At 42.5% G+C, this 13158-nt stretch overlaps 1 protein-coding gene across 1 annotated transcript; it reads right to left on the bottom strand.

Moving 5' to 3' along the window:
• Positions 1-6640: 6640 nt before the first annotated feature.
• Positions 6641-8777, bottom strand: LOC139446384 (uncharacterized protein in mobD 3'region-like). The gene is made up of 3 exons (XM_071227716.1): positions 8681-8777; positions 7071-7355; positions 6641-6900 (listed from the first exon to the last, which is right to left on the bottom strand). Exons 1-3 carry the CDS (start codon positions 8775-8777, stop codon positions 6641-6643), a joined length of 642 nt encoding a protein of 213 aa, XP_071083817.1.
• Between the last annotated feature and the right edge of the window lie 4381 nt (positions 8778-13158).

The following is a 13158-nucleotide window of genomic DNA, read 5'->3' as shown; positions in this document are numbered from 1 at the left end:
TTAATGATTAATTATTAATAATTTGTGTCAATGCTTTGTGCCACTTAATAGCTGAACATGATATTCCGCCAGTAACATAAACACGCCACACTCCGAATTAATCCACAGTCGAGGGAGCAGTTTCATAAATTCTATATATTGATACGTAACAATCACCATTATTTCAAATGGTCAAAACTCCCATATCATATCGGTGGCCGAAGGCCGGACAGCTGATATTGAGATATCAGGTTCACATTGGGTATGATATGAACACTGCCTTACAATAACCTTTTAATCATATACCAAATAACTCCAAATTGTGAAAATGTATCTATTTGTAAGTGAATGCAATATATTTTCACCTTGGTCACGGGAAAGAGACGAGCAGACGGGCAGACGACGCACCAAGGGACGTAACTCTAATTTCTTACCACCCGGGCTTAAACAGATCTATCATTCATAATTCAAATGACATACCATCCTGGCAGGGGATGTAATAGGGGCCTGGCGATTACACCCCCTGTGATATGAACGTTATTACCGCCTGAAATGAATTATTGATATCATGAAACGGGAAATAAATGGTAAAACGGCGCGTCATATTCGATGGCCTGTGGGATTAACCCGACCTAACAACGCGACAATTATTACACACTGGTTGAGACTTTTGTGTGTTCAAGTTTTGTTTGTTGAAACAGACACATACAACACACACGAGACACGGCAATCAAATAGTTCTAAATCAGTGCATAAATGCCCTATGATCTGATCGTGCATTTTATCAATAATAGAGACGTCATTGCAGGGGGACCCGTGAAGATCCGGGGTAGAATAGGTCTTCAGCAACCCATGCTTGCCGTAAAAGACGACTGTGCTTGTCGTAAGAAGCGACTGACGGGATCGGGTGGTCAGGCACGCTGACTTGGTTGATGCATGTCATCGTATCCCAATTGCGTGGATCGATGCTCATGATGTAAATCACTGGATTGTCTCGTCCAGATTCGAATATTTACAGTCCGCCGTCATAGAGCTGGAATATTGTAAAGTGCGGCGTTAAACAGCAAACAAACAAACAAATCATCACAGGGGACACCTAGGACGGACATGCTACACCCACACCGAGAATAGAACCTCGGTCTTTAACTTGACGAGCGAACGCATTAATCACTGAGCTACCTCACCGCCCCTTTCTCAAACAAGTCCGCAGGAATACAATGCGCTGTGAATTTAGCCCCTCATCCGGATACTACAACTACTGAAGCGTGAACATGAAGCGTGACTAGAGGAATGGGGTGAGTGAGTGAGTATGGTTTTACGCCGCTTTTAGCAATATTCCAGCAATATCACGGCAGGGGACACCAGAAATGATACTATTTGAATGGATCTGGGGCATTAATCTGAAACACTTTCATGGGTAGCCAATAGTACTGTACATTTCAGACTGTTTTGTTATAGTTTGTATACATGCATTTACCTCTCGTCCGACATTGAGACAACACTAACAAGACACAATCATTGACAATAAATTACATTTATGTGTTTCAATTTTAAGTTCAGAGATGTGAAGACTCAACAAGAATGAGTCCAAATGAGTACAGTATTATTCTGAATTAGCGAGTGAGTTGGGTTAAACGCCGCTTTTAACAATATTCCAGTTATATCGCGACGTGTCAGCTTATTGTTCGAGGTAAGCCCGAAATAGTGCAGGTCTCAGACGTTTACCACTTCAGTAAAACCAACGAGCACGGGTATGGTGCTGACAAACCTAGAAACATAATCGGGGCGAACCGAGATTCAAACCCACAATCATAGGTTTCTGGCGTGCCCAAGGGACGCAACTCTGCACAGCGAATCGCGGCGCCTTAGACGACTGGGCCACCCGTACCCCCTATTTCTAGGGTTGTCAGCACCATACCCGTGCTCGTTGGTTTCACTGAAGTGGTAAACGTCTGAGACCTGCATCACTTCGGGTATTAAGCTGTCACGCTGCGATATTACTGGAATACTGTTAAAAGCGGCGTTAAACACAACTCACTCACTCAATATCAACTATGTCCACTGTCTGTCAAAATTGACTTCAGTCGTCAGAACAGTTCATTTAGTCAACTATTTGTTTTTAAACTTCAAAGTTTGTTCCGTTCTGACTACATCTTTAAAACGTGTAATTCAAATCAAAGCCGTGTGTAATATATCGGAATGGTATGTTTAATGTAAAGAGGGAATTCACTAGCCAATCTTGTCAGTCTTGTTCAGTGTAGAATGCGGCCGCGGGGTCTTTGATAAAGAATAATCAAACAATTTGTCAGAATCAATAATTCATGGAAACATGTTATGACATGTTCGAATGACAGCGACGCAACTGTACTGAATCACCTCGGAGATCACTCGCCGTTTTGCGTGCTTTGGGGTGAAACTCTGGTTAAATAACATACATCATTGAATCAAGTGGTAATTAATGAAAAAACTTGTTCAGTAATGTTAACAGGATTCGTACAGATGATTGCGTCGTTTTCATATGTACCTTGGGGCCTGGGTGGCCCAGTCGTCTAACGCAGCAATTCGTCGTGCAGAGTTGTGTCCCTTGGATACACCAGAAGCCTATGATCGTGATCGAATCCCGGTCTGGTCTGAATATGTGTTTAGGTTTGTTAGCACCACACCCGTACTGCTAGGTTTCAGCAAAGTAGTAAACGTTTGAGACTGGCATCACGTCGGGCTTGCCTCCTACAGCAAACTGACACCCTGTAACATGCATTTAACTGAAATACTATTCCAAGCAGCATTCAACCTCACCACTCACTCACTCACTCACCCATTCACCCACTCACTCACTCACTCACCACCCACCCACCCACTCACTCACTCACTCACCCAGCCACGCACCCAAGACCAACCCACCCACTCACCCACTCACTCACTCACTCACTCACTCACTCACTCACCCACTCACTCACTCACTCACCCACCCAAGATCCACCCACCCACTCACTCACTCACTCACCCACCCATCCACTCACTCACTTACTCACTCACTCACTCACTCACCCATCCACCCACTCACTAACTCACTCACTCACTCCTATGCACCTATGGAAGAGCACTGTGTCAGACAGTAACCCATCGTTAACTCGAAGATTTCGTGAACCTTGAACTATATCGAGTTACTAGGAGTTCGAGACAAAAGGAGCTTTCATATTAAAGGGATTCTGCCAGGACCAGATACGTTAAGTGTCTTAAATAACTTATATTATAACTATAATGCCATTATATTATATTTAAGAGGCTTCAGTATCAACTCAAAAGTTTAGGTATCGTGTCATCATTGTCTCACCTCGATCTCAGCATTCCATAAATTCACCAATCGTCGATTTCCAAACCAATACCATACCTTATCAATATGCCCTGTACCCTATCATGTAGTGTAGACATCTCACAATTATTGGCCTAGTGTTAAGCTAGTGTCTGATTTCAACACACGTCCCATAGTACTGGTAAAACAGTTGGATCAGGAAGGTTGTGAAGGTAATAAAAAGATTTCATTGTTTCGCACACTGCGGGACAACCTGCAGATATATGTGACGTATGATGACCGATTTCAGTACCATTCATCGAGCCAGGAACGAATCTTCAGTGTCTAATATTTATTTTCTTTGTATTGCTTCCATCGGTTGCACTTCCAAAATGAATTTCCTTCATAAGAAAGCACGAAGGACGTGTATCGCCATCAACTGTGGCCTTCATGGCTAACTACTGAGCGCCATTGGCATTTCCGTCCCCTTGCTAGCATTTACGAGTACTTTCTGACGCGCGAGGCCCAAAGACACACTTACTCATGTAACTTCATCACTCGACAACCTTTGAAAATGTCGCCTTCCTTCTGTGACCCAGACGGTCAAAACGTATTTCCTTAGGCCAAGTCTATTTTGACCTTGACCTTCAACTTCAACAGGTACTTCCGGTAGGACAGGTCAGCCTGCAATCACCCCTTGCATGATTTTTTTCCTCTCGCACGTCTCGGTGTGGGTGAGTTTTTGAAATCAAAAGAAAGAGAGAGAGTCATATGATACACGACATAGAGGATAATCGCCACATTTTTTATATTCAGTGCTGCGAGTGATAGAAATACAGGCTTGGATGCTCATACACCACCATCTTGAGGAGACATCTTAATGGGATGTGCTCTTCAAGATGGTAATGATTAGCCCGCGTGTGACTTCGCTTTGAAGGCTACATGTAGTCCCTGATGTTCTGTCTTAAACGATCTATTTTCAGTATACGTTTAAATGCTGCAACGATCTATTTTCAAAAACACGTTTTTCTTAAATGCTGCCACGATTTAGAAAAAATATATACATCCTCTTATGTTCTTGATTTAGCCATCTCTATATGCACATGCTTATCTCTTGAGACTTACAGTTGTTCACTCCCTTTGGTGCAGAGTTTGGCCTGGGATTCTTGTGGTCACATATCCCGCAGTCAGAAAGGCAGACAGATTGTACTTAAGTCTCGCCTTATGTACAGCAATATTAAGTTAAAACATATACATATACACACACGCTTTTTTGTGGAGTGAGGGAGTGAGTGAGTATTTTTTTATGCCGCTTTTAGCAATATTCTAGCAACATCGTGGCGGGGGACACCAGGAATGGGCTTCACACGTTGTACCCATGTTGGGAATCGAACCCGGGTCTTCGACGTGACGAGCGAACGCTTTAACCACTAGGCTACCCAACAGCCCTCAAGTTTTGTAGATGTAAGAGAAAGAATATTAGTATATGTAGTATAAAGCAATAGCTTGCTTCACATTAACGTAAAACTATCTGTCTGTATGTATGCACGTATGATTATCACTGAATATATGGCACGAGATATTCCCTCTGTAATACATTCATGCTGGACGACGAGATATGTCAAAGGATTTGGGCAAAGTTGAAAGATAAGTTTTCGATTGACATTAGAAAGCCGAATTTCACAACATCATATAAAAGACTGAAATGAATGTGTCAAAAAATAGAGCTAAACATTCAAGATTTAAATACAGATCCACAACATCGGGAAATTGTTGATTGTTTGTTTGTTGTTTAACGCGGCACTCAGCAACATTCCAGCTATATGATGGCGGCTGTCTGTAAATAATCGAGTTTGGACTAGACAAGCCAGTCAATCCAGTGATTGACATCATAAGCATCAATCTACGCAATTGGGATACGATGACATGCATCAACCATGTCAGCGTGCCTGACCACACTACCACGAACCCCGGTTCGCCCCGATAATGTTCCTAGGTTTGTCAGCACCATATCCGTCCTCGTGGGTTTCACCAAAGTTATAAACGTCTGAGGCCTGCATCACATCGGGCTTTCCTCCCACATTAAGCTGACATACCATGATAGAACTGGGATACTGTTAAAAGCGGCATTAAACTCACTCACTCGCTCACTCTTAAAACTTCTATAGGTAAACCTGCCTGTAGATTTACGATTTTTAGCACTGTTGAAAGCGCTGGTTAATTCTACTACAGTAAAAGGTATATTTGGGTTACATTCTTGCTGATGGGCACGACCACTCACGTACGGACAAGCTACACGGAAATTGATTATTAAACATAGTTTCATAAGGCTTTTTTGTATTTTCGCCGATTGTTACTGGACCCCGAGGGGAGGTGAAATGGGGTTTAACGTCGCGTCCAAGATTTTTGCACTTACATAGCGACGTGCATGCACGAGTGTGTGTGGTTGCTTGTACTTGTCCAGACTGATGCCGATTTATAGTGCTGACTCTGGGCCGACCAGTCCTTGTTTCAGCCCCTTAATGCCAAGTGCCTGAGAGGGAAACAACAAGTACCATCTTTTAAAGTCTTTTGGTATGACGCGGCCGGGGATCGAACCTCTGACCTTCCGCTCTCCGGACGGACGCTCGACCACTAGACCCCGGAGGTGGTCTACTGGGCCCTGAAGTAATGTTAACTGTTCTCTGAGATGTTTCCTTCTTCGCTATTTCACAGAATGCGTCGAAAATGCAATTCACATCGTTTGTGACACACTATCAGAGTCTAAAGCATTTACAGCTTCATATAGTTGTGGTACCTAACAGGGCTACTGAGACAATGAGACAGTACAGTGTGTAGATTAAATTGTATATAGGTTGATTCATATACCTCTGGTAAAAACACTAGATATTCTTTCATTTTAAAGGGAGTGATCAGGTACAAAGTCCACAGGCCCATACAAACAGTGGCTACTTAATCACTAGCAGGCCGTGCACAGAGAAGTCTGTATAATACTGGAGATCTACATGTGTCACAATACAGTATCCCTACAACAGCTGCACCGCGTGTAGAAACAGACATATAATCATATTTGGCACCAATTCGGCCATTTGAAACACAAATCAGATTTAATAATAAAATCATCTAACAGCTCGCCATCCTTGTTTCTTGCAAAGTCAATCACGCTCCTTCCAGGGATACTATATCCAACTGTTATAAAGTCGTGTACGTTAGAGCATCTGCTGTTGTAGTCACGATATATTGACACAGCATCCAGATTTGGTACTTGGATATATCACATGACAGTATCTACGAAGTAGAATTTTAGGGTGGCAAATAGCAAACAAGGAAACATTTTGGTTCAATGTACTCTTGTCTTTCTGAACTGAACTAAACTGAACAGAGCTGGGCTGAGCTGAGCTGAGCTGAGCTGAGCTGAGCTGAGCTGAACTGAACTGAACTGAACTGAACAGAGCTGGGCTGAGCTGAGCTGAGCTGAGCTGAGCTGAGCTGAGCTGAACTGAGCTGAGCTGAGCTGAGCTGAGCTGAGCTGAACTGAACTGAACTGAACTGAGCTGAGCTAAACAGAGCTGAACTGAACTGAGCTGAACTGAGCTGAGCTGAGCTGAACTGAACTGAACTGAGCTGAGCTTAACAGAGCTGAACTGAACTGAGCTGAACTGAGCTGAGCTGAGCTGAACTGAACTAAGCTGAACTGGGCTGAACTGAGCTGAACTGAACTGAGCTGAACTGAACTGAGATGAGCTGAGCTAAACAGAGCTGAGCTGAACTGAGCTGAGCTGAACTGAGCTGAGCTGACCTGAGCTGAACTGTGCTGAGCTGAGCTGAGCTGAGCTGAGCTGAACTGAACTGAGGTGAGCTAAGCTGAACTGAACTGAACTGAGCTGAGCTGAACTGAGCTGAACTGAACTGAGATGAGCTGAGCTAAACAGAGCTGAGCTGAACTGAGCTGAGCTGATCTGAGCTGAGCTGACCTGAGCTGAACTGTGCTGAGCTGAGCTGAGCTGAACTGAGCTGAACTGAACTGAGCTGAGCTGAGCTGAGCTGAACTGAGCTGAGCTGAACTGAATTGAGCTGAGCTGAACTGAACTGAGCTCAGCTCAGCTGAGCAGAATTGAACTGAGCTGAGCTGAGCTGAGCTAAACAGAGCTGAACAGAGCTGAACAGAGCTGAACAGAGCTGAGCTGAGCCGATGCCTTCATAAACACACGCTGCTAAAAAACGAATTCATATCAAATAGCTCCATTGACTTAATCATTTTAAAATAATTCCCTTCCTGATTTGAAGTCTCAGAATATGCGTCCAATAATACACACATTCCAATATTTAGACTTATATCTGGTTTTACTGATTGTATTTCAACATTTACTGTTCCTTTCAAGAACATATGAATATATAACACTGACATAATCATAGAACGTTATATTGTACAGTTCCATAATGGAACTTAAATATTAACTATAATCATAATACGAAACGGCATTTCATTTATAATGCGACCATTTATCCAGTATTAATGTCTTGAGATAACAACGGCGTTAGACTTTGTATAATGTATGATATTTAACCATTGGCTATGTAACTAGTTTGGCACTGTAACAATGACAGACTATACGTCATGTTCGCCAGACAAATAAAGCAATCATCCTCTTTCAGAACAGATCAATACAAAGAAGACCTTTTAAACAAAGCATTTCCGCAACTTAATCCTGGAGATTACATTCAAGACAATACAATCTCACACTTGCATGGAAGACATCACTTCGCGGTGCCCGTGTACCGTCGTCCACACAGCATCTTCATTCCAGAGGAAACATTGACATGTTCTAATTGCCGAGGAACATCTCTTTTCCATAAATCAATACCATGTCATGGTTTCAATGGAACCACATCCGGAGCGAAAAGGATAGCAACCGTTTTGAGAATATATTTTGTTATCAATCACGACTGAGGTTAGTGTAAAAAAAGGGCTTCAACAAACAAGTCAATGTCGGGAAGTCAAACGCCCGTGCTATTGGGCTCACCAAGGACACGCGGTGAATCTGGTAAAGACTAAAAAACACTGTCTGACCCGCCGATGGGGGCTTCGAAGGTGTTCCAGATTTGTTAACTTGAGCGCACTTCCGGCGTGGGCTTGTTTCCTGTTGATGTCTGACCTCTGCGAACTAGTCCAAGACCCATGAAACATCAATCCTGCAGACAGTCCAATGTTTTTTTCCACATTACAAATAGCAGACTTTACCACGTCAGGGAGGATCTGGGGCAATGACAGATTGAAGACAATTTGGTACCTTCTGTGCCTGCTTTCACCTGAGTGATTGTTTCAGTGTAACTCACAATGCAAAGGTATGAGCTAGAAGCCACTCGACTGAAGAATAGATGTCTGTTCAGAAGTTTGGGTATTCCTACACTGCATATTTTTCCAGAGACGAATATGTCCCCAGGGTCTTTTCTTGGCGCTGGAGCCGACTGATGAGGATGGGGAACGTGGCCGCTTGTGTATCATTGTGACCAGAGGCTATGGTTCGATGCTTTTACTTTCAATATCTGGGGTATCTGTTCCAGACTCGGAATACTGACGAGTGCAGTCACTGTTTGGTGACGTCACTGGTCCCACGAAACGGGGAAACTGCGCTATCGGTAGTTCATGTCGTCAGTGGAGGTCAAGGTCAAAACACTTTCGACCCTAGACACCATGCCAAGATTAACGCGCTGGACATACCTTGAGTAGCCTCCCTTATAAGTGCCAGAATCAGATGATCCAGACTAATATTACCATGCCATCACTTCATGCCATGCTATGGTCTCAGGTTGTCAGTTCCGACTCCGAGATGCCAATGATTGCTCCGATATGCCACTAATGACATCAAGATGCCACTTATGACATCAAGATGCCACTTATGACATCAAGATGCCACTTATGACATCAAGATACAACTGATGACTTCAAGGTACAACTGATGACTTCAAGGTGCCAATTATGACTCATTGATGCCCGTGTTGACACCGATGGTAGATACAACAACCGGTTTCCAAAATCATAAGAAATCATTATTTAAAACCAAAGTCCACTGTACAAATCCGGCGATATCATAAGTATTTGTGTATGAGTAACTATCACTTAGTGATGAGACCAGGTCTTCGCGAAAATGTGAGCGTATCCTGCCCACCTGTGGCACGCATCACAAACACATGCAAAGACAAGTCAAATATTCAAATGACACTTCTATTAATGCACAAAGTAGAAAGTCATCTTCCACCGCACGAACTCCAATTAATCAAGCGAGAGATGGCGTTACGCCGCTAAAGGCAATATTACAGAAACACCGCGTCATATAACACTGGACCATCACAAATAAACAAGGCATGTTAATACACAGCCCCATAGCGCGGACAACCAGGGGTTTTAAAAACTCTCTATCAGAAAACAGTTTTGCTAATAAAAAACATTAAACGCCAAAAACCGTTTCCCCAATAATGTGTCGATAATTACCAACGCGACTAGGGCGTCTTTATCGAGATTTAAAACGTAAGGACGCACCGGTAGTATTTCAACAATACAGTAACGGACGTGTCCTTTAGACCAGTACTAACAGATTGCAGTAGGGATGGACAGCACTCACTGGCACACACCAGATCTGATCACATTACATCTCTCCATCTCCATCTCTCCACAATGATTGTAAAACTGGCGGATACTTTCAAGTAATGTGTGCTGCAAATCTCATTAATTCAAAACGTGTTTAAATAGACTTCGAACCCCAGAACTAATCACGGCTTACGAATACTAGCTAATCATTAATTCCTTTCACAGAGATGCCAACCTAAATAGTTCTTGCATTCATAATGAAGCTATTCAATTCGATCCAGACAGAGAGCCCTCATTGTATATATTTGTTTTTGAGGAACATTCACTGAGTATTGTTTCCTATAGCTCAGTTTAGAGAGAGAGAGAGAGAGAGAGAGAGAGAGAGAGAGAGAGAGAGAGAGAGAGAGAGTACATGTATCTCTACTGGTTTGGAGCCCGATATGACATAACTATTCCAAACACTACAGAAACCATATAGTCTACCAATGTCTTGTCAAATCTGTATAGTCCTTTCCAACTATACAGTAATATAATGGTGGAAGTTTTCAACTGTCTTGTTTGACTCGTCCTAACCCTGACCACACGGCATGAACGTCAATGTTATCGATTCATGTGGGAGGTTAAGAATATTAATTCCCGTTTCTAAGCCATTTCATTATAGAAGCAAAAACACATGAACATGATGGGGTTTGTTCCTCAAGGCTCTGGATCAGAAGAACGCAGATTAACTCAGAGAACGTCAATACAGTTTCCCCTGTGGATGTAGGATCGCGGCACGAGGGTAGCGTTCTGTGGATTTCAAAGGACAAAACGTGAAGCTTGTGATAGGACGCTTAGGGAACCATAGTCTGGCTGAAGCAAGAGCTTCATCGATAGCGCGGAGGCTGACCACGAGACACTGTCAACGACATCACTTAGAAACCTGACTCTGAAGGACTCTTTCTGAAAAATCTCCGCTGGGACCGAGTCCACAACGCTGGCTTACAGCGACGACTATCTATATATACAACACTGTCCCGTAGGCTTACGATTGTGGTAACGCATACGTTCATGTTGTCGGGCCGGGCTCTGTTGTTTTTGGCACTGGATTTTGTTTTGGTACTCTTGTTTGTTGTTTATCACTGCACTCAGCAATATTCCATACTTTAATACTCTAGGACACTTAATCAGAAATGCTTCAACAAAATAAAAAAAAAACGGAAATAGCGTAAAACAGACGATAAAAAACGACACTCGAAATTGTCCCCCAAAAGAAAAAGTCAGCCACTGAGGGGATTCTTCTTACTTGGGTTAAAACAGGTTCCTGATGTTTGACGCGCTGCGCAATTTCACGATCATGCCTATCGGTCTGCCTGTTCTGCCTCGGATTCTGTAATACGTAATGTCTTTTTCTGTCTGCTCATCCTTTTGATCACCGTATCCACATCTAATGTCACCTTAGTAACAACACTGAAGATGCCTTCAGTTGTTTACTCAGGATTAATCCCTGACAGGCATTTATTGCGTACAAAAGGACAGAGAGCAGTTGATGTTTTATTACACAAATACAATGTTTGTACTAAAACGCAATTTACCGATTGTAAATTGTTATTTTAATTATTCACAATGTCAAGTTCAAAGGTCGCTTCACACAATCAACAATGTATGCAATGTTGTTATTTTCATAGGATTAACAGAAATAGCAGAAACAGTATATGCATAACGACTAAAAATCACAAGATAGAAAATATTTGTCACCGCTACGCCGGTAGCCTTAGGCCGCGACCCAAATAGGTTTGTTTTGGAAGCCGATGACTGATCGTGTAATTTCAGCACTTTCACTTATCATTAGCAATATCATAAACTTTTCTCTGTCGGAAACTGACGAAATGTATTTTGGAATATTGATCATTGTTTTCACTTAACTTGCCCTTATGTTGTTCGTCCAGCCAAACTGTAAAAGATAATTCCAGCCTAGTTCAGCAAGGATGGAAACTGGACTTTTATAGTCCCTTGACTAGGGAAGATGGATGTTTATGTATGGCATGGTTCGTAAATGTCTCTTTAATTTCATCGTAGGCCGCGTTATACATCTTTCTCTCCACAGAACCCGAATAACAAGTAGTCACAAATTAGCATTATCCCAGCAAAATTACGGCCATGACACTAAGAATTGGTTTCTCAATGTGAACAATCGAACCTTGTGACCTTGATGGAGATCTTTTATCTGTAGCCCTTTTCAGTACAGCTCTAGATGTTATAGAAACTTATGCACATATTACTTGGCTAATCATTAATTGTAATATCGATATAAATAAATTGTAAGTAATTTCGTGGCAATCGATTGGCCAACCAAACATTTCTTTTTGCGTCTTGGTTCCCATTAACCGAAAATAGGCCGTTCCCACTTACTGTTTACGGCTTCCTGACTGGCTGATAATAAAATGGGCGGGGCTTGTGCTGTATTGTTGCGCCGAACAATGACATTGTTTTCTGCAGCGTTTGTGTGTTAATGATTAAATACGCAGTCAGGTTATTATTGTTGACGTGTTTATTTATAGGAACATTTTGTTCGTTTATGGAGGTATAAACGTAAGAAACTGTGTGCACACATTGCATGATCCGCTGCGGGTGTTCACACACTTTTCAATTATGAACATAATTTAGAAATGGTATCTTATCGCTTATATCTGCTCACGTTATTGTCATGTTCCATGCACATTGAGAGAACAGTCTATGGTCTATGGTCGTATCATCAGCTGAGAATATATTCTTGGGCCACCCTTATAACAGTTAGCCCTCGATGACCACATGCGCTGCTGAATGTCTGAGGATGTAACTTGTGCTCCCTCGGTCAAGATGACTCACTCATGAACGAACGAAACGTTAGGTAGCACGTGGACCTTGCAATTCCTTCGTTCACTGCAGACTGATTTGCAGACTTTGAAGGAGATTTCTGCAGACTAAAAAGGTAAATTGAGCAAGGATAAGATATATGGATCAACAACTTCGTATTACGATTAGGAGTGGGTTCTGACAGCAAGTTATCATGCAAGTGTATACAGAGTATGGTTGACAAGTATATAATATTATACAGGTAGTAGATAGTTTATACAGTAGAGTAGATTTAAGGTGTGGAGTGGAGAGGTGAAATGGGGTTTAACGTCGCGTCCAAGATTATTGCACTTATATAGCGACGTGCATGTACGTGTGTGTGTGTGTGCGGCTGCTTGTACTAGTCCGGACTGATGCCGATTGATAGTGCTAGCTCACTGAGATACCATGCCACCGTTTAACATGAATACCCAACTCAGACACA

Source organism: Haliotis cracherodii, unplaced genomic scaffold, assembly GCF_022045235.1.
Source record: "Haliotis cracherodii isolate W230 unplaced genomic scaffold, xgHalCrac1.p SCAF_6, whole genome shotgun sequence".
Classification (NCBI taxonomy): Eukaryota; Metazoa; Mollusca; class Gastropoda; order Lepetellida; family Haliotidae; genus Haliotis; species Haliotis cracherodii.
The sequence above is the reverse complement of the archived record's forward strand: the minus strand, read 5'-3'. Positions and strand labels throughout refer to the sequence as shown.